Source organism: Acipenser ruthenus, chromosome 4, assembly GCF_902713425.1.
Source record: "Acipenser ruthenus chromosome 4, fAciRut3.2 maternal haplotype, whole genome shotgun sequence".
NCBI lineage: Eukaryota > Metazoa > Chordata > Actinopteri > Acipenseriformes > Acipenseridae > Acipenser > Acipenser ruthenus.
The window spans coordinates 868,568-894,865 of record NC_081192.1 but is presented as its reverse complement, the minus strand read 5'-3'; the positions used below and the strand labels follow the sequence as shown (position 1 = coordinate 894,865).

The following is a 26,298-nucleotide window of genomic DNA, read 5'->3' as shown; positions in this document are numbered from 1 at the left end:
GCTATTCAGACATCACATTATTTGAAATGATGATTACTGTAAAGCTATTCAGACATCACATTATTTGAAATGATGATTACTGTAAAGCTATTCAGACATCACATTATTTGAAATGATGGTTACTGTAAAGCTAGTCAGACATCACATTATTTGAAATGATGGTTACTGTAAAGCTATTCAGACATCACATTATTTGAAATGATGATTACTGTAAAGCTATTCAGACATCACATTATTTGAAATGATGGTTACTGTAAAGCTAGTCACATATCACATTATTTGAAATGATGATTACTGTAACGCTATTCAGACATCACATTATTTGAAATGATGGTTACTGTAAAGCTATTCAGACATCACATTATTTGAAATGATGATTACTGTAAAGCTATTCAGACATCACATTATTTGAAATGATGATTACTGTAAAGCTATTCAGACATCACATTATTTGAAATGATGGTTACTGTAAAGCTATTCAGACATCACATTATTTGAAATGATGATTACTGTAAAGCTATTCAGACATCACATTATTTGAAATGATGATTACTGTAACGCTATTCAGACATCACATTATTTTTGCATGGGGGCTGGGGACAAACAAGGAAACATGTACATGTTTCTAAATCCCTAAAATAAAGCATGTTACTATTATTATTATTATTATTATTATTATTATTATTATTATTATTATTTAGCAGACACCTTTATCCAGGGCGACTTACAGAGACTAGGGTGTGTGAACGATGCATCAGCATGGTCACCCATCCCCCCTTTTAGCTAGTCACATGAAAAGGGTTTAGGATTTTAAAGCCTCCAGGCTTGCTATAACAATCCATTCTAACTTCACAGCACAACAGTACATGCTAAACAATCAGAATTCAAAGTATATCAGCTACAGAACGGTATCTTAACTACTGTACTCAAATGCAGTGTGAAAAACACTATCACGTTCTAACACAGAACAGTCTATTGCAGTACATTTGAAATACAAATGGTCTGGGTTGTTGTAGCCCAACTGGACAGAGGAAATCAAAAGGGTCAATCTGGCTCTTCCTGAGATCAGCTGGCTGAGGTCCAACAAAGGAGGAGCCGAGACAAAGCTGGACCCGTTTCAGCTTCACTGAACACTAATAAAAGCGGCAGTTTCTTATTTTTCCTTCTGAAAAGCCTTTGCCAAGCTGGCCATCACACATCGTCTTAGAAATTCCTTGAACTGAATCTGTCATTCTAACAAAAGCACTTGGGTTGGATGGCTGTAAGAGGGAGGGGGGTGGGGGAGGGGCGGGGGAGATGAACTTCCTGCTTCATCCTGGCACAGGGCTTCATCTCATTTAACTAACCTTCCTAAGATTTTAAGATCAATGCAACGAAAATAAAAAAAAGAAACAGGTATCTTTGAAAATGAAAAGCAAATACCAGTGTAGGCTTCCTTTGATCGTACAGGCACAGAATGGTTCGTGCTCGGAGTAAACAGTCTAATTCAAGCTCTCGTAGATTCAACAGCATGGCCTGTGGTGGTGCTCAGAAACTTTGTTGCTTTTCAAATCTAACTTACAAATGCCCACGTTGTAAACGATTCCTGCACCAATTCAAGTGCAACACAGGAGAACACACTCTGCTATTGAGCATGCAGTGCACTGTTTGTCGTCAGAGCGTGTCTGAATTCAGGGCGAAGGGCAGTGAGCGTGTCTGAATGCAGGGCGAGGGGCAGTGAGCATGTCTGAATTCAGGGCGAAGGGCAGTGAGCGTGTCAATGCAGGGCGAGGGGCAGTGAGCTTGTCTGAATTCAGGGCGAGGGGCAGTGAGCTTGTCTGAATTCAGGGCGAGGGGCAGTGAGCGTGTCTGAATGCAGGGTGAGGGGCAGTGAGCGTGTCTGAATGCAGGGCGAGGGTCAGTGAGCGTGTCTGAATTCAGGGCGAGGGGCAGTGTAGAATGTTTGATATTGTAATGAATTAAATTATACAATGATAATGTAATTCATTACATTAAACAATTATATTGTAATGAATTAAATTAAACTGATATTGTAAATCATTAAACAATGATATTGTAAGTGCAATTAACATTTGCCCCAGACTGACATTGCAAAACTCATCTCTTATGAGGCTCCAATATACAAGCAAAAAGCATAAATAAACAAAGTTTAAGTTAAGTTTAAAGTTAAGCACACTGCCTTGTGCGTTTGTTTCAGCAGCAGAAAGACATGCTCTCTCACACATACAACAGCTCTTGGGAGATAATCAGGCAAGTTTACAGCACATTTGTATTGAATTTGGGTTTATGCTGGAGCATTCTAATTAAGAGCATGTGCAATTACATTAGCCCTACTACAGCAGGTTTTGTGTAATTTACTGTAAATATCTAAACGGTATCTGTGTTGCTTAGAGAATTAAATGCATTTAAAAAAATAAATAACTGCTGACATTTTCTGAAAGTACATACTGTAGAACTTAGAGGGAGAATTATGAGTTTTAGGAAAAATAATGACTTTTTATGCCACCAGCTCCAGCCCCTTTGACCTTTGAATCTGGCCCTGCAGCCATGCAGTCAGTCAGCTTGACCTGCAACGTAAAGGCTTCCTTGAATTTAAAAGCTTGAAAATAATAATAAATAATAATAATAAATAATAATAATAATTAATAATAATTTCCCTGCCCCTGTGAAAATAGCAGACCTCATAGACTCAGGGCCCATTCACATCAAGCTATTTAATGCTTTGCTTCATTAAGTGTTGCTGGAAATTTTCTTATTCAAGGCTGGTGAGTTCCACCATGTCTAAAGGTATACAGTAAGCTTTAGCACAGTTTCCATTTTTACTCAATATTTACACAACTGAAACAGCACAGTAGATCTTACTTTGATTTCAGAACTGTCAACTACTACCTAAATTGCTAATACAGAACATAGCATATACCTCCCTTAAGTGTGTGCAAAAGGTTTGAATTTATAGCTAGCCTTTTGAGGCAAGCAATAAAAGTGCAGAATAATTCCCCACAATACCGACAGAATGCCAACAATAAATAACACATACACTTGAAAACAATAAACAAACAGCCAAACAGGTCGGATTCTGGTTCATACAGTAGCTAGTCTACATAAAATAAAATAAAGACATAAGTGATGCAATAAGACCCCATAGCCTATGATGACACAATGACACGATACCATGACTGTGTTAAAAGCACTTTTTATTTCAAGGTTCTTTTTAGTGCAGTTTGCTTGTTTAATACTGAAATACACAAATACTGCATCCATGTTGTGATGTGTTAACCTCACTGCTTGTGTAAGCATGATGCTATACAGAACCTGATCTACAGATGGATGGCAGACAGGTACCATAGCCGTCCTGTAACACCCAAAACATACACTGCGTCAACAGCAATGCTTGCTTTCAGGTAGAAATGGTTTATTTGCTTCCTGAGAGACACAGCAATGCTGCAATCTCCGTTTGAGAAATCAAACAAACAGGACAATCAATACTGTACAGCAGCCTATCCTTTCCTCCGTCTCCATAAAGCATTCTCTCTCTCACCGTTCTCATCTACAGCGATGAGCAAAAGTACAGCACTTCATCATGTCCAAGTTACTGTTGGTCCACAGTGGAGTCAGATAGGAAACCACTGTTTAATTTCAGAGTGATTAGCAGATTTGTGTTAGTCATTCACTGCAATAATTACAGTACACTGCTAGCACAGTAATTGTGGTTTATGTAAATGAAGTCTACAATAGCCCTATAATCAATCATGTCAGATACAGGCTTTCAAACTCCTGGGAACACAGAATCAGCTGACCTGCTATTGAAACTGAACCCTTTAGTCGACAGAGAGGGGAAGATTACAATGTTAATGTAGTCCAGTACAGTACCTTCAGTACTAAAATGAGACCACAAAGTTTGTTCAACTTTAAGGGTGGCCTGGGAATATTTCTTCTGGAAAGGAAAATACAAGTTAAAAAAAAAAAAGGTTGTTTGTTACAGAACCAAGCCCCCCTGCCCGTGTGATCTAAAACCACTATAGTATACTGTATACGCACAGATACGCTGTCCTACAAGAAAGCAAATTCGAACCAGGACTAACTGTCCCAGGTATACTGCAGCCTCACATACAGCACCCCTGTCCCTCACGAAGCCCCTCAGACCTGCTCAGCCAGCACCTGCTCCAGAGCACGCACGCTGCTTGTTAGTGGCAAGGAGATGCTCATTGGGGCAGAATTTGATCTCCAGTATTCAGCACATTTCAGCCATCCCTAATCTGTACTCAATAACATTTTCCAACTGCCGGGGCACTACAAAGAAAGCTTTTCCTAGAACCACTTTGGAGACAAATTCAAGCAAATCAAATAAAAAATTAAATTGAAAAAGCAAAAACAAAATGCTTTTAGATTTTATTTAACTGTTTTCTGAAAATAAACAAAATAACTATGATAAAAATTCCTCAACATAAAAAAGCTGTGAATGTGAAGAACTTGGACATTCCTTGTCCTAGTTATCAGCTGGCTCCCCTGGAAGCATGCTAATCAGCGGTATTATAAGCAGGCGTTTAATCACTTCAGGTCAAAAGGGAATTAAAGTATATATATATATATATATATATATATATATATATATATATATATATATATATATATATATATATATATATATATATACACACACACACACACACACAGTACTGTGCAAAAGTTTTAGGCAGGTGTGAAAAAATGCTGTAAAGTAAGAATGCTTTCAAAAATAGACATGTTAATAGTTTATATTTATCAATTAACAAATTGCAAAGTGAGTGAACAGAAGTAAAATCTAAATCAAATCCATATTTGGTGTGACCACCCTTTGCCTTCAAAACAGCATCAGTTCTTCAAGGTACACTTGCACAAAGTCAGGGATTTTGTAGGCATATAGTCAGGTGTATGATTAAACAATTATACCAAACAGGTGCTAAAGATCATCAATTCAATATGTAGGTTGAAACACAATCATTAACTGAAACAGAAACAGCTGTGTAGGAGGAATAAAACTGGGTGAGGAACAGCCAAACTCAGCTAACAAGGTGAGGTTGCTGAAGACAGTTTACTGTCAAAACTCATACACCATGGCAAGACTGAGCACAGCAACAAGACACAAGGTAGTTATACTGCATCAGCAAGGTCTCTCCCAGGCAGAAATTTCAAGGTAGACAGGGGTTTCCAGATGTGCTGTCCAAGCTCTTTTGAAGAAGTACAAAGAAACGGGCAACGTTGAGGACTGTAGACGCAGTGGTCGGCCAAGGAAACTTACTGCAGCAGATGAAAGACACATCATGCTTACTTCCCTTCGCAATCAGAAGATGTCCAGCAGTGCCATCAGCTCAGAATTGGCAGAAAACAGTGGGACCCTGGTACACCCATCTACTGTCCGGAGAAGTCTGGTCAGAAGTAGCCTTCATGGAAGACTTGCGGCCAAAAAGCCATACCTCCGACGTGGAAACAAGGCCAAGCGACTCAACTATGCACGAAAACACAAGAACTGGGGTGCAGAAAAATGGCAGCAGGTGCTCTGGACTGATGAGTCAAAATTTGAAAATTTGTAGCAGAAGGCAGTTTGTTCGCCGAAGGGCTGGAGAGCGGTACACGAATGAGTGTCTGCAGGCAGCAGTGAAGCATGGTGGAGGTTCCTTGCAAGTTTGGGGCTACATTTCTGCAAATGGAGTTGGGGATTTGGTCAGAATTAATGGTCTCCTCAATGCTGAGAAGTACAGGCAGATACTTATCCATCATGCAATACCATCAGGGAGGCATCTGATTGGCCCCAAATTTATTCTACAGCATGACAACGACCCCAAACATACAGCGAAAGTCATTAAGCACTATCTTCAGCGTAAAGAAGAACAAGGAGTCCTGGAAGTGATGGTATGGCCCCCACAGAGCCCTGATCTCAACATCATCGAGTCTGTCTGGGATTACATGAAGAGAGAGAAGCAACTGAGGCTGCCTAAATCCACAGAAAAACTGTGGTTAGTTCTCCAAGATGTTTGGGCCAACCTACCTGCCGAGTTCCTTCAAAAACTGTGTGCAAGTGTACCTAGAAGAATTGATGCTGTTTTGAAAGCAAAGGGTGGTCACACCAAATATGGATTTGATGTAGATTTTTCTTCTGTTCACTCACTTTGCATTTTGTTAATTGGTAAATATAAACTATTAACATGTCTATTTTTGAAAGCATTCTTACTTTATAGCATTTTTTCACACCTGCCTTAAACAGTACTCATATATATATATATATATATATATTAAAACAGATGTTTGTTTGTTTTTATCAAGGCAGTAATAGACAGCGTCTCAATTAAGAAAACATGCATAATAAACTCAAATAAAACAATGTATAATGCAAGATAGCAAGCTACAGTATACCAGGTAAATTTTCATCCCCTCTGCAATGAACAACGATGGAATTACTCTTCAGCAGAATAAAAGCCAAAACATAAATCAAACTCGATAACGTACTGTAGCACACATCCAAATTCAAACAAGAATGCCATTCCACTACAGTCACACATTACAGAACAGAAAACCATGTGGAAGGAGAGAACAGCAAGGAAGGTTCAGTAAACTGCTTCAAATGAAATCTCTTGATCTTCCCCAGATTCCTTCAGTTACTGTGCATCTGACAGATTAGAAGGTGGATGTGAGTAAACACTCAGGCAGTAATGGAAGGCTGTGGGTACCTCGAGCCCAGCACATAGGGAATGGGCTGCAGCCACTTCTCTCCATGCAGACGGCACCTGCTTCTCAATCCGGGTCCTGGTGGCCAGCCAGGTCCAAGCGCATAGAGGCCAGGCTGGTTCCCCTGCATGTACTGTCCCCCCACCCCCGCTGTCTCCAACGTGCACTCCGGCAGGCAGGGGGGCTGGTGGGGGGCAAGTGTGTGAGAGACAATGAGACAGAGGGTGTTGAAAGGGGGGCAGGTTACAGCAGTCGAAAGCTTCACTGCTTCCAAGTCATCAAGCTGGGCAGAGCCTGAGCACCAGGACCATTCACATTTGTATTTCCTTTATTTCATGAAGAAAGGGCTCTTCTTCAGTTACATATGTCCTTTCTGAAGAATCCACGGCAGCTTTAATATAAATCTCCACTGTTTGTATTCCCTTGAAAACCAAAACGGCACAACGTCTGCGAGCAAGCTGTGACAATAATAATAATAACAAAAACAACAATAATAATAATAATAATAAATAAATAATAATAAAGCCCTTCAAATATAGATTCCTCTCTTGGCTCAAGAGACGTCCTTTGGTTTCCTTATTTTGTATCCAGAGCAAGCAGCTTCTCAAAATGCGACCAAGCAAAGCGGCATCATGACTGTGAATGAGTGAGAGCGAGAGACTGTGTGTGTGTGTGTGTGTGTGTGTGTGTGTGTGATAGTGAGAGCAAGAGACTGTGTGTGTGTGTGTGTGTGTGTGTGATAGTGAGAGCAAGAGACTGTGTGTGTGTGTGTGTGTGTGATAGTGAGAGCAAGAGACTGTGTGTGTGTGTGTGTGTGAGATAGTGAGAGCGAGAGACTGTGTGTGTGTGTGTGTGTGTGATAGTGAGAGCGAGAGACTGTGTGTGTGTGTGTGAGATAGTGAGAGCGAGAGACTGTGTGTGTGTGTGTGAGATAGTGAGAGCGAGAGACTGTGTGTGTGTGTGTGAGATAGTGAGAGCGAGAGACTGTGTGTGTGTGTGTGTGTGTGTGATAGTGAGAGCAAGAGACTGTGTGTGTGTGTGTGTGATAGTGTGAGCAAGAGACTGTGTGTGTGTGTGTGTGATAGTGAGAGCGAGAGACTGTGTGTGTGTGTGTGTGTGTGTGTGATAGTGAGAGCAAGAGACTGTGTGTGTGTGTGTGTGATAGTGAGAGCGAGAGACTGTGTGTGTGTGTGTGTGTGTGATAGTGAGAGCGAGAGACTGTGTGTGTGTGTGTGTGATAGTGTGAGCGAGAGACTGTGTGTGTGTGTGATAGTGAGAGCGAGAGACTGTGTGTGTGTGTGTGTGTGTGATAGTGAGAGCGAGAGACTGTGTGTGTGTGTGTGTGTGATAGTGAGAGCGAGAGACTGTGTGTGTGTGTGTGTGTGTGATAGTGTGAGCGAGAGACTGTGTGTGTGTGTGATAGTGAGAGCGAGAGACTGTGTGTGTGTGTGTGTGTGTGTGTGTGTGTGTGATAGTGAGAGCGAGAGACTGTGTGTGTGTGTGTGTGTGTGTGTGTGTGATAGTGAGAGCGAGAGACTGTGTGTGTGTGTGTGTGTGTGTGTGTGTGTGTGTGATAGTGAGAGCGAGAGACTGTGTGTGTGTGTGTGTGTGTGTGTGATAGTGAGAGCGAGAGACTGTGTGTGTGTGACAGCGACAGCAAGAGACACTGTATGTGTGTGTGTGTGAGAGAGAGAGAGAGAGAGATTTAAATTTACCATTTAAATTACCATGAACATATTATTGCTTTATTTATTTGAATCTGTATTTTTCCACACTTTTATTTTTATTCTATCTCATTGTGCAAAACTGATATGTTGGGTTTTTTTTTGTTTTTTTTGTACGATATGTTGTTACACATGTTATGTACTGTAATTGCTTTGGCAATACTGCTGATGTTTGTCACGCCAATAAAGCATCTCTGAATTTGAATTTGAGAATGAGAGAGACTGTGTGTGTAATAGTGAGAACGAGAGAGACTGTGTGCTTGTGTGTGTGTGAGAGAGAGACTGTGTGTGTGATAGTGAGAACGAGAGACTGTTTGTGTGTGTGTGAGAGAACAAGAAGGACTGTTTGTGTGTGTGTGTGTGAGAGAGAACGAGACAGTGTGTGTGATAGTGAGAACGAGAGACTGTGTGTGTGTGTGATAGTGAGAACAACAGACTGTGTGCGTGTGTGTGTGTGTGATAGCGAGAACGAGAGACTGAGTGTGTGTGTGTGTGTGTGTGTGTGTGATAGCGAGAACGAGAGACTGAGTGTGTGTGTGTGTGTGTGTGTGTGTGTGTGTGTGTGAGAGAGTGATAGTGAGTGACATTGTGTGTGTGTGTGTATATTCCACTGCTGTATTCAGGATTCAGGGAAAAGGGAGGGAGAGGAAAAATAAAAAAGGGAGAGGGAGAGACTATTAGCGAGGCAGTCTTATTAATATGCTAATCTCGCCCTCAGTCGGCATATTTCTGTTTACAAAACTGTCAGGCTGGGGCTGCAAATCAAGGCTGACCAGGTCATGTCTGCAGCTCTGTTCCTTTACCATCCCCACCCCCTCCCTCTCTTCATTCGCAAAGATCGTTCTGTCCAAAGGACAGGTTAAGAGAAAGGAGAGAAAAAAAAAATAAGTGTTTGTGCTATTGTTTGAGTTTGCAGCAGCACCTTTCCTCCAATAGCCACTGTCAGTATAACAGATCACATAGCATGTGATGGATAAACAGGGCATAGTACCTGTAGCGTACCCTAGATTCCCTTTGCAAACTTCAAAAAAGAAAATAACAAAACAAACAAACAAACAAACAAAGAAGAATAAGTATGTCAGTAACATTCAAAAACTGTTTCTCCATATACAGTGCCTTGCGAAAGTATTCGGCCCCCTTGAACTTTGCGACCTTTTGCCACATTTCAGGCTTCAAACATAAAGATATGAAACTGTAATTTTTTGTGAAGAATCAACAACAAGTGGGACACAATCATGAAGTGGAATGAAATTTATTGGATATTTCAAACTTTTTTAACAAATAAAAAACTGAAAAATTGGGCGTGCAAAATTATTCAGCCCCTTTACTTTCAGTGCAGCAAACTCTCTCCAGAAGTTCAGTGAGGATCTCTGAATGATCCAATGTTGACCTAAATGACTAATGATGATAAATAGAATCCACCTGTGTGTAATCAAGTCTCCGTATAAATGCACCTGCACTGTGATAGTCTCAGAGGTCCGTTTAAAGCGCAGAGAGCATCATGAAGAACAAGGAACACACCAGGCAGGTCCGAGATACTGTTGTGGAGAAGTTTAAAGCCGGATTTGGATACAAAAAGATTTCCCAAGCATTAAACATCCCAAGGAGCACTGTGCAAGCGATAATATTGAAATGGAAGGAGTATCAGACCACTGCAAATCTACCAAGACCTGGCCGTCCCTCTAAACTTTCAGCTCATACAAGGAGAAGACTGATCAGAGATGCAGCCAAGAGGCCCATGATCACTCTGGATGAACTGCAGAGATCTACAGCTGAGGTGGGAGACTCTGTCCATAAGACAACAATCAGTCGTATACTGCACAAATCTGGCCTTTATGGAAGAGTGGCAAGAAGAAAGCCATTTCTTAAAGATATCCATAAAAAGTGTCGTTTACAGTTTGCCACAAGCCACCTGGGAGACACACCAAACATGTGGAAGAAGGTGCTCTGGTCAGATGAAACCAAAATCGAACTTTTTGGCAACAATGCAAAACGTTATGTTTGGCGTAAAAGCAACACAGCTCATCACCCTGAACACACCATCCCCACTGTCAAACATGGTGGTGGCAGCATCATGGTTTGGGCCTGCTTTTCTTCAGCAGGGACAGGGAAGATGGTTAAAATTGATGGGAAGATGGATGGACCCAAATACAGGACCATTCTGGAAGAAAACCTGATGGAGTCTGCAAAAGACCTGAGACTGGGACGGAGATTTGTCTTCCAACAAGACAATGATCCAAAACATAAAGCAAAATCTACAATGGAATGGTTCACAAATAAACATATCCAGGTGTTAGAATGGCCAAGTCAAAGTCCAGACCTGAATCCAATCGAGAATCTGTGGAAAGAACTGAAAACTGCTGTTCACAAATGCTCTCCATCCAACCTCACTGAGTTCGAGCTGTTTTGCAAGGAGGAATGGGCAAAAATTTCAGTCTCTCGATGTGCAAAACTGTTAGAGACATACCCCAAGCGACTTACAGCTGTAATCGCAGCAAAAGGTGGCGCTACAAAGTATTAACTTAAGGGGGCTGAATAATTTTGCACGCCCAATTTTTCTGTTTTTTATTTGTTAAAAAAGTTTGAAATATCCAATAAATTTCGTTCCACTTCATGATTGTGTCCCACTTGTTGTTGATTCTTCACAAAAAATTACAGTTTCATATCTTTATGTTTGAAGCCTGAAATGTGGCAAAAGGTCGCAAAGTTCAAGGGGGCTGAATACTTTCGCAAGGCACTGTACAAGTGTGTGACACTGTACAGATAGAGAGATGTACAGACAGACACTCTCCTTATTACTGTCTCTCCACATACAAGTGTGTGACATACTGTACAGATAGAGAGATGTACAGACAGACACTCCCCTTATTACTGTCTCTCCACAACCTGACACTCAATAAGAAATAAATAAATACAGGTGACACCTGCTTGAAGTTTTTTACATTAGTACAGTATGGAGGCAAGGTTATAGCACTGAGCAAGTGAAGCCACACAGCAGATACAGTGCATGATGGACAGTGGAGATAATCCCCAGGCATCATTAAACCAATCACCTGCCAGTCTGACACAAGCAACCACAATAACCTGCTGCTCTGTCATTCAAACCAGCAAATTCAGAACCCGGGCCTTTGCAGCGAGAGCAGCAGTGCCCTTGATCCCTGTGCTTGTGGTGCAACGGCCACCTCATTTCTTAATCGATTAGCACGTGCACATTTATTGATAATAATCAATGCATCATCAGCATTTTATTTTTTTTCAAAATCAGGAACTTTAGGATTTGTTTATATGCTGTGCATATTAGTTAAACTGCAAGGTACAACTTACATTCAAATGAGAAAAAAAAAAAAAACAACAAATCAGAACGACCCGAGTTCAATTAACTGAAAAGAATATGCGTGCGTCCTATTTATGTGTCGGGAAATGTAAGCACGGATGATCAATAAAAGTTGTATCAATTGATGCATCTCTACTGTACTTTCTTTGCTAACTTACAACATCACTTACTACAATACATGTGCAGGGTGTCCCTTATTATCAAGACATGTCATCTCATGCGGACTGTTTTTCAGCAGCCAATTCAACACGCAGGTTACAGATGACTCACAATTACAATGATTATCTTGTGTAGCCTAATGTACAGTAAAACTCGGTCCACCGTTGAATGTCACAACCAAAAAAAATCCCTAAGAATATCTTACTGTACATCTCAAAAATAGCTGTACATATTTATCACAAGGAGCCCAGTGTATACCTATACACCTTGGCATGAGATAGCCTGAGAGACTAGAACACAACTATAGGAACACCCCTGGGACAGCTGTGCTCCCTCAGTCACTGCCTGTCAATCTCTCTGGGCTGCAGTACAGATAGGACCACTCCTGGGACAGCTGTGCTCCCTCAGTCACTGCCTGTCAATCTGGCCTGCAGTACAGATAGAGCACCCCTGGGACAGCTGCGCTCCCTCAGTCACTGCCTGTCAATCTCTCTGGGCTGCAGTACAGATAGGAGCACCCCTGGGACAGCTGTGCTCCCTCAGTCACTGCCTGTCAATCTGGCCTGCAGTACAGATAGAGCACCCCTGGGACAGCTGCGCTCCCTCAGTACAGACAGAGCACCCCTGGACAGCTGCACTCCCTCAGTCACTGCCTGTCAATCTCTCTGGGCTGCAGTACAAATCAAAACTAAATAACCTATAATAAAATGTTATGCAAACCATTTTCAATGGATTTACCTTTTCCGTCTGTACACTGATAAAAGGCGACTACAACAAAATACAAGTTTATTGAATAGTATTGACCACCTCACCATTAAAATAACTCACACTTTTTAAATTGGGAGATGTGGTGCAGATCAGCCCTCTGTTGTGGCCAATGTATTTTAAATCACTTCCTTTTGGGATATTTAGTGTTTCAGGACCATGTTTCACAACGCACACACACACAGTGAAATCAACATTCGGGTTACCTTTGAGCACAGAGCATGTTCCACAAACCACAACGCACACACACACAGTGAAATCAACATTCGGGTTACCTTTGAGCGTAGAGCACGTTCCACAAACCACAACGCACACACACACAGTGAAATCAACATTCGGGTTACCTTTGAGCGTAGAGCATCTTCCACAAACCACAACGCACACACACACAGTGAAATCAACATTCGGGTTACCTTTGAGCGTAGAGCACGTTCCACAAACCACAACGCGCACACACACAGTGAAATCAACATTCGGGTTACCTTTGAGCACAGAGCATGTTCCACAAACCACAACGCACACACACACAGTGAAATCAACATTCGGGTTACCTTTGAGCACAGAGCATCTTCCACAAACCACAACGCACACACACACAGTGAAATCAACATTCGGGTTACCTTTGAGCGTAGAGCATGTTCCACAAACCACAACGCGCACACACACAGTGAAATCAACATTCGGGTTACCTTTGAGCGTAGAGCATGTTCCACAAACCACAACGCACACACACACAGTGAAATCAACATTCGGGTTACCTTTGAGCGTAGAGCATGTTCCACAAACCACAACGCACACACACACAGTGAGATCAACATTCGGGTTACCTTTGAGCGTAGAGCATGTTCCACAAACCACAACGCACACACACAGTGAAATCAACATTCGGGTTACCTTTGAGCACAGAGCATCTTCCACAAACCACAACGCACACATACACAGTGAAATCAACATTCGGGTTACCTTTGAGCGTAGAGCATGTTCCACAAACCACAACGCACACACACAGTGAAATCAACATTCGGGTTACCTTTGAGCGTAGAGCATGTTCCACAAACCACAACGCACACACACAGTGAAATCAACATTCGGGTTACCTTTGAGCACAGAGCATCTTCCACAAACCACAACGCACACACACACAGTGAAATCAACATTCGGGTTACCTTTGAGCGTAGAGCATGTTCCACAAACCACAACGCACACACACACAGTGAAATCAACATTCGGGTTACCTTTGAGCGTAGAGCATGTTCCACAAACCACAACGCACACACACACAGTGAAATCAACATTCGGGTTACCTTTGAGCATAGAGCATGTTCCACAAACCACAACGCACACACACACAGTGAAATCAACATTCGGGTTACCTTTGAGCATGTTTACAGCAGCATCTGAAACGCTATCTAGAAAAAAAATGAAGGCTAGATTCTGCGATGCCTAAACCGTCATCCGCAATGAATGTACTCCGCCTCCTACAATAACCCTACTGAATTCACACTCTGCCTCCTACAATAACCCTACTGAATTCACACTCTGCCTCCTACAATAACCCTACTGAATTCATAGGACTTCTACAATTTTCTTAAAAGAAAATGAAACAATAAGACTGTTCAGAAGGACTAGCATATTTGCAATCACAAAAATCCCCTCCAGAAATCAGGAGTCAGAGGTTTCCATATTGGATGCAAGATGTTAAATAATACCCAAGAAGAGTAGTGCAGGTGGTACTGTAGCAATTCCTGTAACATACTGTATCTCTCAGACTTGCCTGCAGGACCTTCTTCTCTTTTATCCACAGATCAGTTGGTTTACATTATAATCAATACCCTCCCAGCTCGTCAATAATCCAGCTAAGAGAACACCCCTCGGGAAGCAAGCAAAGTGTTCTTATAGCCGAAGTGTTCTCTAAGACTGAGTTAGCCACCAGACACAATATGAATCAATCAATCAATAAATAAATACACATATATTACTTGTTATGACACACGTGCATCAACATATGAAATGAACTGAAGAAAAGCAATAGGCAAGTGTTTGTTAATAAACTATAATAATAAAGTAACAGACAAACTAACCTGACTAAACTGTCACACTAAATTAACACAGTACCCCTACACATGTTAAAAAATGCAGCAGCAATATGCAAGACATGCACATTATTTAACAGAATGGTGAAGCAACTCGCCAGAACGGGAAACACCAAATTGTTTGGCGACTTGTGTCGGATTCAGGTTTTTTTCAAGAGCTCGAACAACTTCGAGCGATGAGGTGCATTCGTGTACATCAGAATACAATATGAGTCAATGATAGGATGGTGGTTCTGGAAAGATTTAATAAACCAGTCAGTGTGCCTCAAGACACTCTCGCGATGACAAGTCGCTTTTGAAAAGACTGAATAAACCATTTTACCTTAAGTTTGATGATGAGTTCATCAGGTTACAAAACAGTACTGTATCCATTGTGAACGAATCGCTAATCGGTGCCAAGAATGTGTTCTTTAAGCGAAGCCTGTTCCTTTACACTGTCAAATATTTTTAGCCAGATTCTAATAGGTATATTTATTTTGTAAAGCCTCCTTTTGATGGCATGAAAAGCTCTGCAGGCTTTTTTTTATTATTTGACAGTGTAATCCAGCCCATTACACTATATGGAGCAGTGGTTACGGCTCTGGACTCTTGACCGGAGGGTCGTGGGTTCAATCCCAGGTGGGGGACACTGCTGCTGTACCCTTGAGCAAGGTACTTTACCTAGATTGCTCTAGTAAAAACGCAACTGTATAAATGGGTAATTGTATGTAAAAATAATGTGATATCTTGTAACAATTGTAAGTCATCCTGGATAAGGGCGTCTGCTAAGAAATAAATAATAATAATAATAATAATAATAATAATAATAATAATAATAATAAAAGTGAAGTGTGGGGTCGTCAGTCAATAGGATTACAAAAATGGGATAAACATCCAATAGAAACCCTGCATGCTGTAAAATGACCCAGACCCGGTCCAGTACAACGCCCTTCAAACCTAAGAGCTCAGTCCAGAAGAGAGTCCCCTCAGCCAGCTAGTCCTGAAGCTCACTGCAACAACCCACACTAACACCAACCAGCTTCAGCACAGCACTGCTAACTGACTGCCAATCAGAGCTGACTAAACTGTAAAACAAATCAAAAACTCCTATCTGAAATTGGGCATTGGGAAAATGAAACCAAATCCTAAAATAAACTTGATTGCTATCGGGCTCTAAAAAGAAACTTTACCCCAGCAGAGTATCTCTTCACTGTCAGAGATACAAAGCAGAGGCAGATCCTGACCAAGTACAGGCTCGGTGACCACAACCTGGCCATCAAAATCGGCCGGCACAAAAAAATCCTGGCTGCCCAGAGAAGACAGACTGTGTGGTCACTGCGAGACAGAAGAGGTCGAGACAGAGATGCGCTTTCTCCTACACTGTGAGAAATACTCCCAAAAAGGGACATATTCTTTAAAAAAATAATAGCCTCCCTCCCCCATTTCCCACACATGACAGATCCAGAGAAGCTAGTAGTCCTCCTGTGGGAGGGACACACAGCCACACTGGCTGCTCAATATGTAGCCGCCTGTCCCAGCCTGAGGGACACGCTGTGAGCACGCTGCACTGCTTCGGGGGGTTAACCAGAGTTCAGTGTTACATTTTATTTACCTATGATCATGTTATTTATTAGTTTACCATGATTTCTACCTTTACCATTATTCCTTTTTCTAGCTGTTCATTTAGAATTTTCACTCTGACTATTTATTCATTATTTTTATTTATTTTACTTTTTTTTTTGCAATTAATAATTTATTTTTATTTATTTTGTAAATGAATGTTCATAATGTTTACATGATATTGTTTAATGCATTATGTAATTGCTTTGGCAACATTACTAATTGTTAGTTATGCCAATAAAGTACCATTGAATTGGAGGGGGGGGTGGGAGAGAGAGAGAGAGAGAGAGAGAGAGAGAGAGAGAGAGAGAGAGAGAGAGAGAGAGAGAGAGAGAGAGAGAGAGAGAGAGAGAGAGAGGACACTCACCTGTGTAGTAGGAAATTCTTGAAATATCTGCAAGGAAAATCAAAAAAAATATCAGTTCAAGTGGTACAAAAAAATCTAAATGTAATGATTCAAGCTTTTTGTTCGCACCAGCTGAAGAGAGACAGAGCCCCCTAGCTGTGAGACGGTTTGCACAGCCAGCAGCTGGCTCTGGACACACAACAGCAGGACTGACTGCCTGCTGCAGTGCTTGAAAAACAGAACTCTTCCGCTGTTATCCCCTGACAAACCCAGAAGCCAATATCATTGAAATGTTCTGCTTTGTTTTTCTGTGCAGCTTGCTCTCCTGGGCTGGAGAATGTGGTTTCTGCTGTACGGTTACTCAGGGGAGCATTTCCTGGAATGTCCTTTAACAATACAGTAAGGGCACACACAGGGGCTACAGGATGATGATGATGATGTATAAAGTAACGTCACATCCCTTTGCATGCTATCCGATGTAGGCATACAATATACAATACCAATTGAGGAAAAAAAACAGGTTAAGAACAGTAGCTGTCCATAAAAGAAATGACAATACTTGATCTTAATAGCTAGCTTATAGAAGCTGTAACAAAATATTTATAATACACAAACAAGATGGAATTGTACTGTATGTTGCACAACACTAAAACTACAATAGATGAAAAAATATGATGAAACTTCTGAAGCATGCTTTTAAATATATCTATCTATTTAACTGTAAATGCTACTGTAATAAAGGTGTAGTTCTCCAAACTACACCTTTATTACAGTCGTTACAATGTTCTTCCTCTCAGCCACTGGAGCAATTGCAGTGACTGGTATTCATTGAATTTCTCCAACCAACATTGCCTTGAGTTAGTCGAACCATCAACAAAACTACAAAATAAAGCACACACGTCAGCACATTTTCTATAAGGGGCACACGTTTTGCTTGCTTGTTGCATGTGTTTCCAGATGCATACTGCAGTGAAATGGTAATTCCCTACTAGTACTGATTCATCACTGCCCATTGTGAAGAGTAAGCAAAAATATTTTAATTACCTTACGATTTTAGGTACATGCCTTTAAAGTAAAGTGACACTACTGTCGTTTTTTACACAAATAAGCTCACTCGACTTGAAAAACCTCAAATCCCTCGGTCACATTCTGCACGTGACTGTCAGCTAGTTAAATAAATCAGTAGCTGACAGTCACGCACTCACAAGGTATTTAAAACAATAACAAATAATGGAGACAGCTTTTCGTTCACACCGCAAACAATAATACAGGCTTTTCGTCGTCATATAATACATCAATCATAACAATACATACATACATAAATAAATAAATAAATACATACATAAATAACTGTCTAGTTCTCTCGCCTTTTTTTCCATCTATACAATTGAATTAGTACAGAATAAAAACAAACTACACTAACAACTGCCTAGCCTATATTTAATGAATAATTTTTTGTAGGTTTCCAAACTGCCCAGCATCTTCTGTTGCAAAACTTTTGGCCTGAGCTGTACATCTGTAGAGTGTTTGAAGTCGTTTTGGTTCTCTGTGCTCTTAATATTGGAATTTCAGAACAAAGGCAATTCAATAAGTCCACAGTGTAAGGGTCCCCAGCGGCTATTGAATACTGTTTTATAAACAATAAGCCCTGCGTCTATCTGTTCCCTTTGATGAACAGACATCTAGGCCCCTCTAAAACAACTTTAGCGCACATGGGATTTATAATGGAGACACAGCACATATTTGATCAAATCATTAAAAACACATGCCTAAGTAAATACAGCTGTGTCAACTGAATCACTCTTACTACACGACTGAACATGCAGTCACTGCGCGCCTCTTACTACACGACTGAACATGCAGTCACTGCGCGCCCCTTACTACACGACTGAACATGCAGTCACTGCGCGCCCCTTACTACACGACTGAACATGCAGTCACTGCGCGCCCCTTACTACACGACTGAACATGCAGTCACTGCGCGCCCCTTACTACACGACTGAACATGCAGTCACTGCGCGCCTCTTACTACACGACTGAACATGCAGTCACTGCGCGCCTCTTACTACACGACTGAACATGCAGTCACTGCGCGCCTCTTACTACACGACTGAACATGCAGTCACTGCACGCCTCTTACTACACGACTGAACATGCAGTCACTGCGCACCCAAAGCGTCATATTGGCAGAGCACATGTCCAAGATTCATGAGTCAAGAGGGGGGACAGAGAAATGTAGGGCTACTGATTTTCCGCGATCGCGGAATCATGGACAGAATCGCCCAGCCCTGCTCTAACCCAGGCACCTCATCACACAGGTCCATAGTACCTCCTCAACCTGCTGACCCGCTATGTCCCTGCCCGCAAGCTGAGGTCCTCTGACTCTGGCCTGCTTGTTATCCCTAAGCAAAAGTGTACCTCACTTGGAGAGCGCTCATTTAGCTTCATGGCTCCGACTCTCTGGAACTCTCTCCCAGCTTTGGTGTGTGATGCTCCCACCGCCGCTCGCTTTAAATCAACTCTCAAGACCCACCTGTTGTCTCTTTGCTTTCCATGCTCTTTAAGCCTGATATCTGCTATTAGCTACTGTGTTGCTGCAACTATTTCATGTATTATGCACTTTTCACTGTATTTAAAAGTACTATTTCATGTATTATGTTACTATCATGTATCATGCATTTTCCACTGTATTTAATGTATTATTATTATTATTATTTGTTTATTTGGCAGACGCCTTTATCCAAGGCGACTTACAGTGTAGGGTGTGTGAACTATGCATCAGCTGCAGAGTCACTTACAATTACGTCTCACCCAAAAGACGGAGCACAAGGAGGTTAAGTGACTTGCTCAGGGTCACACAATGAGTCAGTGGCTGAGGTGGGATTTGAACCGGGGACCTCCTGGTTACAAGCCCTTTTCTTTAACCACTGGACCACACAGCATGCATTTCTCTGTATTTAAAGTATTATGGATTTTCTTGTTGTTACTGCATCTTGTAAAGTGCTTTGTGATGGTGGTCCACTATGAAAGGCACTATATAAAATAATGATTGATTGATTGATCTGTCCAGGGTATACGAGAAACACATGCAAGCAGTTTTGCAGCAAGTACAGCATAAACCAGTCTGCGTTGCTGCAGATGAAACTACAGATGGTAGAGAAGTGTCCTGAACATTGTATTTCATTTGTAATTTTATGAAAAATGTATATTTTTGTAATAATGCCCCTCAGTTTCGACTAGTCTGTATATTGTAATGCCAGCAATAAGCTATTTTTTCAAAACACCTTTATTTGTTGACTGACCTACAGTACATTGTTACCAGTGGACTGCTTTAAGAAACGTTTTTCCTGAAAACTACAGTATCTCAGGGTCGTTTTGAAAATGGAATTTGCCATTCCCAAGAATGGAAAATCAGGAGCCCTAGAAATGCACTGGACTATGTGTTATAATGAAGTAAGAAGCCAAAGTGCCTCATGGGAAGGTAATGTATGACATTGTTTGCAGTTACATCAGTTTTTCTGCAAAGGCTAAGTAGCAAGAGATATTTAAAACAGATTTCAAAAAACAGTGCTGATCCTTACGGTAAAGCACAAGCACTCACAAACTACAAGAAACTGTTCTGAAAATAAATTCAGTACAGTGCTGTATGTTCCCAACTACTGCAGATCCAACGCCGTGTCGAGTCCAATGGACATGTCAGGACTTGGACACCTTACATAAAATTACACATACTTCTGTTGGCTAACAGTTGAGGGATATTATGATTTCAATAATAAGACCAACTGAACTGTTTCCAGCCCACACCCACTCCCACAGGCCTACGTACTACAGGCCCTTGTTCCAGTCCTATCACAAAAACAGAGGGCAAGGTAGAAGAAGTAATGTGAAAGCTGCACCCCGTGGCAGGCTACAGGAAGCTTGACAATGCATCGCGTCTCCCCGTGGCAGGCTACAGGGAGCTTGACAATGCATCGCGTCTCCCCGTGGCAGGCTACAGGGAGCTTGACAATGCATCGCGTCTCCCCGTGGCAGGCTACAGGGAGCTTGACAATGCATCGCGTCTCCCCGTGGCAGGCTACAGGGAGCTTGACAATGCATCGCGTCTCCCCGTGGCAGGCTACAGGGAGCTTGACAATGCATCGCGTCTCCCCGTGGCAGGCTACAGGGAGCTTGACAATGCATCGCGTCTCCCCGTGGCAGGCTACAGGAAGCTTGACAATGCATCGCGTCTCCCCGTGGCAGGCTACAGGAAGCTTGACAATGCATCGCGTCTCCCCGTGGCAGGCTACAGGGAGCTTGACAATGCATCGCGTCTCCCCGTGGCAGGCTACAGGGAATAATACTCTGCAAAATAATACTCTCCACTTCAAAGAGTCCACCTATGCTTTCCCCACGCTCAGAGACTTCAGAACATTCCGGATGCTGGATAGACATACACCAATAGAGCTCCAACAGAACCCCAATAGAAGCCTGCAGCAGTTTGTGAGAACATCACCTGTGTCACTTCAAAGTACAGTATGATGCACCACACGTCTCATCTGTAAGTGTAAACTAGCTTATCTATTCCCTGACAAGGACCACACAACTGATTTAACAGTCTTGTGGGATAGGACATCAGAGATACTGTACAGTACACTGATTTTACAATATTATCTCAATACAGATTTTTGTATCTATCTGTTTTTCGCCTGTCAGACAGATATTCATGTGTGTTATTTTTTTATTTTATTTTTTTATAGTTAAACCTTAGTTAATTTTCCAGAGCCTTCACATGTAGTTCTGGAGCAGCATTCCCTAAATGAACCACATAGTTTGATGTGCACTAAGACCCAGAGGATATCCTTTTAATTTCCAAAAGAGCGCCTCAACACCAGCTGGCTCCACTCCCATCCCAGCTCAACTTTCAATGCTCCACAAGGCCATCAGCTTCTCATCTTATAACAAAGAGCCTGGGACAGAGAATGGGGTCTGCGCGTGCTGCACAGTGCGGACAGGGAGGAGCACCTGCTTAGTAAGCTTCAGAAAAAAGCATTGCTTCCAAGACGTGCTGCCTTATTCTCACCCATACAAGAAACAAGAAAAAAAGTGGAAAGGTTTGGAAAGTTTTTTTTTAATAAATGGTATTAAACATTCAAAGCACCTTATAGGGACAAGTCAAGTGATGAGAAAGAATTTAAATTAACTGTGTTGTATTTTATTTATATTGCACTAAAAAAATATAATACCTGTGCAAGCTGTTTCAGAACTGTTCTGCCAGTTTCCCTCTACCCAGGAGTTCTGCGACAAACTCAAACTAATACAACTAAAAGATGTGTCTGGAATTAAGAACCACCAAATCCACAGCTGTAGAATTCCATTAGTTCTGCAACCCCCCCAAACAAAAACAAAAAACGAAAAAATAAAAAAACACATGGAAGTTTCTTTATTCCCACAGCAACAGCTCATTTAATTTTAAAAGCATAACACTACAATCCAAGACAGTAAGATAATACAGTACTGTCATCCTACAGACCATGGAAGCATAATATGGTGTCCTGCTGCTTTCAAAATACTAAAGACAGCCAAACCGTATACTGCACAGCTACTGTATTATTCCTACTGGCGATTTGCATTCAATGATGGCACTATTTCAGTCTAAATTTCTTAACACGTCAAAGGATACAGTAGACTGTACCAATTCGGGGTTCCCTTTCAAAAGGGGCCAACTGCAGCTGTGCAATTCAAAACAGATGACACCTAGTAACCCCCACACAGCACACGTACAGTAGAGCAAATGAGAAGTGAGATTTCAAAAACCAGGTGAAGCAGAGGGCACTCAGACACACAATAATTCAAAGCCTGTTTCTAAAATGCCTATCCTTGCACAATTGGATCTTTGTACTGTACATACATGACATACACAGTAACAAAAGATGCAAACTTACCGTGGTACAGTCCTTCCATTAAAAGCGTAATTGTTCCAAGAAAATAAGAAAAAAAACTATTGTATATGTAATCCTTAAGCCTCCTTTCTCCACAGATAAGCTTAGAATGAATCCTGAAAATGTAAAAGGAATTACATTTTTTCACCCTTAATCTCAGGCAAAAAAAGCAAAACTACCAGTTCCAGGTCTCAGTACAGGTACTGTATGTGGATGGACTACCAGAGACACTGAAAAATTATTGAGGGCTCTCTTTGTCTCTCCTTCAAAGCAAGAGAGAGAGCGAGAGAGAGAGCGAGAGAGAGCGAGAGCGAGAAACACAGATTCACAAACAAAAGGCATCCATCAATAGAAGTCCATTAGCTTCCACTGACAAGACAACCCTGTTCAGCCAGATGGGTGAAATCTCTTTCCTCATCTAAAACAGCCACAGTCAATCCGGTACTGGACACAGCTTATCAGCACTTTCAATAAAGGCAGTTTTAAGCAATCTTTATTATTATTATTATTTATTTCTTAGCAGACGCCCTTATCCAGGGCGACTTACAATTGTTACAAGATATCACATTATACATTATTTCACATTATACAGATATCACATTATTTTTACATACAATTACCCATTTATACAGTTGGGTTTTTACTAAAGCAATCTAGGTAAAGTACCTTGCTCAAGGGTACAACAGCAGTGTCCCCCACTGGGGATTGAACCCACGACCCTCCAGTCAAGAGTCCAGAGCCCTAACCACTACTCCACACTGCTGCCCAATCTTGCAGAATACTTAAATACAATAGGCCTGCTATAGATTAGCATGACAAAAAAACAATGAAGCATCTTCACAATGTACTGCGATTGTACCACAAAGCACATCTTCCTTCTAAAATCAACACACATGTACCATACACCCCTCTAATGTAAGAAACAGTGTACCCCTCTACTGTAAAAAAACAGTATACCCCTCTACTGTAAGAAAGAGTGTACCCCTCAGAATATCCCTCTACTGTAAGAAACAGTATACCCCTCTACTGTAAGAAACAGTGTACCCCTCTACTGTAAGAAACAGTGCACTCCTCTAGTGTAAGAAACAGTATACCCCTCAGTGTACCCCTCTACTGTAAGAAACAGTGTACCCCTCTACTGTAAGAAACAGTGTACCCCTCTAGTGTAAGAAACAGTATACCCCTCAGTGTACCCCTCTACTGTTAGAAACAGTGTACCCCTCTAGTGTAAGAAACAGTGTACCCCTCAGTGTACCCCTCTACTGTAAGAAACAGTGTACCCCTCTAGTGTAAGAAACAGTGTACCCCTCAGTGTACTCCTCTACTGTAAGAAACAGTGTACCCCTCTACTGTAAGAAACAGTGTACCCCTCTACTGTAAGAAACAGTGTACCCCTCAGTGTACTCCTCTACTGTAAGAAACAGTGTACCCCTCTACTGTAAGAAACAGTGTACCCCTCTACTGTAAGAAACAGTGTACCCCTCTACTGTAAGAAACAGTGTACCCCTCTACTGTAAGAAACAGTGTACCCCTCTAGTGTAAGAAACAGTATACCCCTCTACTGTAAGAAACAGTGTACCCCTCTACTGTAAGAAACAGTGTACCCATCTACTGTAAGAAACAGTGTACCCCTCAGTATACCCCTCTACTGTAAGAAACAGTATACAGTACCCCTCTACTGTAAGAAACAGTATACAGTATCCCTCTACTGTAAAAAAAAAAAACCCTACATAACTGAATAGTTCAAATCCCTAACTCGCATTCAGAAAACAGTGTATAAGATAAAGAACGTTAGTTCTGATGGTCAATCAATGGGGTACAGTACAGTACCTTGACTAACACTGCATAGAATAACCCAAGCAGCACAATGCAGTGCAGTAAATAATACTGTAGAACTTCTGCAGTCTTTGCTTACATTACATATAGAAGGTCACACACACACACTAAAATTTTCATTTACATATTTTTGTAACTGACCCTCCAAAACTTGCTTGCCTACCATCATGTTGAGATGGTTCAGCTAAGTGTCCCCCCAGAGGGGGACAGAGGTGTCCCTGCTAGAAACCCCCACAGTCCTGCACTGCTGCCGGGTAAGCAATGGCTTGGACAGGGCATGGTGAATGACACATGTTATTGCTTAGCGAGAGGTTCAATTATTGAAAATGGTCGCTTGAAAAATGTGACAAGCACAATCAGGATTTCTGTCACGAGTGTGCAGACCATTTCCAATAATTAAAAACTGTCAGATACAACAGAACTGCGCGAAGTGGTGTCAAGATATTTACTGTGCAGTTCACATTCAGAAATGAAAAGCGTATGCAGTGATTTATAAATATCTGTATATTTTATTTAGATTTTCTTACTCGAGGGCTGGGTGTTGCAGTAATAAATAAACAATAGATTTTCTTCAAGTGTTTAAGAATTCTTCCTAAGTTATGTAATGTATTTGTGTAATGGCACTTTGCTTTTCTAAAAAGATCCAGAAAGATAGCCAGGATCAACACTTGTAGGACTGACTCTTCTACATAAGCTACAGTAAGAAAAACCAGAGACATAACATTAATTTGTATTGCAACACACGGTCATCTGGCCATTTAGTCAATTTCATTACGAACATCTTTGCAACACAAGTTTTTTTTTTTTTTTAAATACAGTACTTTTTTTTGTTTCAACTAGATTTAAAAACATAAGACATAAAACTAAATTTAAAAAAAGGATAAAGACGAAATGATAGTCAGCCTTCCTCAGGAAATACCAGCAGAGAAAAGTATTTCCTGGTATGTATAATTATCTCAAAAGTTTTCCTTCTAAAGCCTATGTAGGACACACCCACACGCACCCACTTTTGCTATGGAAGACAACTACTTCAGCTATTCAGCTCTGCTGTTCTGGTACACAACCTGCCTTGTTAGCGAAACACACAGGCGAGGAGGTGCAGAGGTTTCATTCCACATGTCTCACAGCAGGGCTGATTGCTGCCCACACTCTTATAGTAATGGAACATCACAGGATACAGCAGTGTAGATTGGTCACTAAAGCACCTTGAATGGTTTCTTTGATGACCCTCGGACACTGTGACAGAGGCATCCTTATAAAAGAATGCTGATTTTACTTATGACAGCCATGATCAAACCTGACCAAGAGCATCAGAATACAACTGTATACCAAGTATCAAGCCAATATTTCAAAATGTTAGGTCTTTATCATCCGGAAACCAAAAGAAAAGAACCCTCTAATATGCAGCCATCTTAGGGAACTGGTTAAAGTGAAGTGTGCCGTTTGAAAACATGAAAGCTGAAATGGAGATATTACTGTAGCAGTTGCAGTACTGCTGTGATTTTCAAAGTCATACAAACTTACCTCACAGGGATTCTTTACTATGGACCTATGGAATTACCTAGAGCAGTGGTTTTCAAACTTTAGGCCCCGTACCCCTTCCCAAATAGTTTAGTCTACCGCGTACACCCCTCTGAGATAGGATCATTATACACCTGTGAAAACAGGAAGCATTTTCTAATTACTAGATGAAGTACTGTAAATGGAAAACTGCTGTTAAAAACAAACAAAATAAAATACAATTAGTTAAGCATTTTGCAAATGCACCAACTAAAAATGCCATGTAAAAGTATTTCAAAATCCAGACTCCAATAAATAC

General features: G+C 41.3%; 1 protein-coding gene across 11 annotated transcripts in view; it reads right to left on the bottom strand.

Annotated features, from left to right (window-relative positions):
* Positions 1-26,298, bottom strand: part of LOC117400717 (focal adhesion kinase 1-like) — a 164,041-nt gene that overhangs the window by 110,536 nt on the left and 27,207 nt on the right. For 8 of the 11 annotated variants that reach the window (XM_059021278.1, XM_059021264.1, XM_059021265.1 and 5 more), the window contains exon 2: positions 16,744-16,770. The exons of 1 other annotated variant lie outside the window; for it this stretch is intronic. In XM_059021278.1, the coding sequence (XP_058877261.1) occupies positions 16,744-16,770 (27 nt within the window). Of the gene's footprint in view, positions 1-6,704; positions 7,291-16,743; positions 16,771-22,646; positions 22,842-26,298 lie in introns of those variants that run through there. 2 more of the 11 variants (XM_059021272.1, XM_059021274.1) reach the window with 2 other exon arrangements.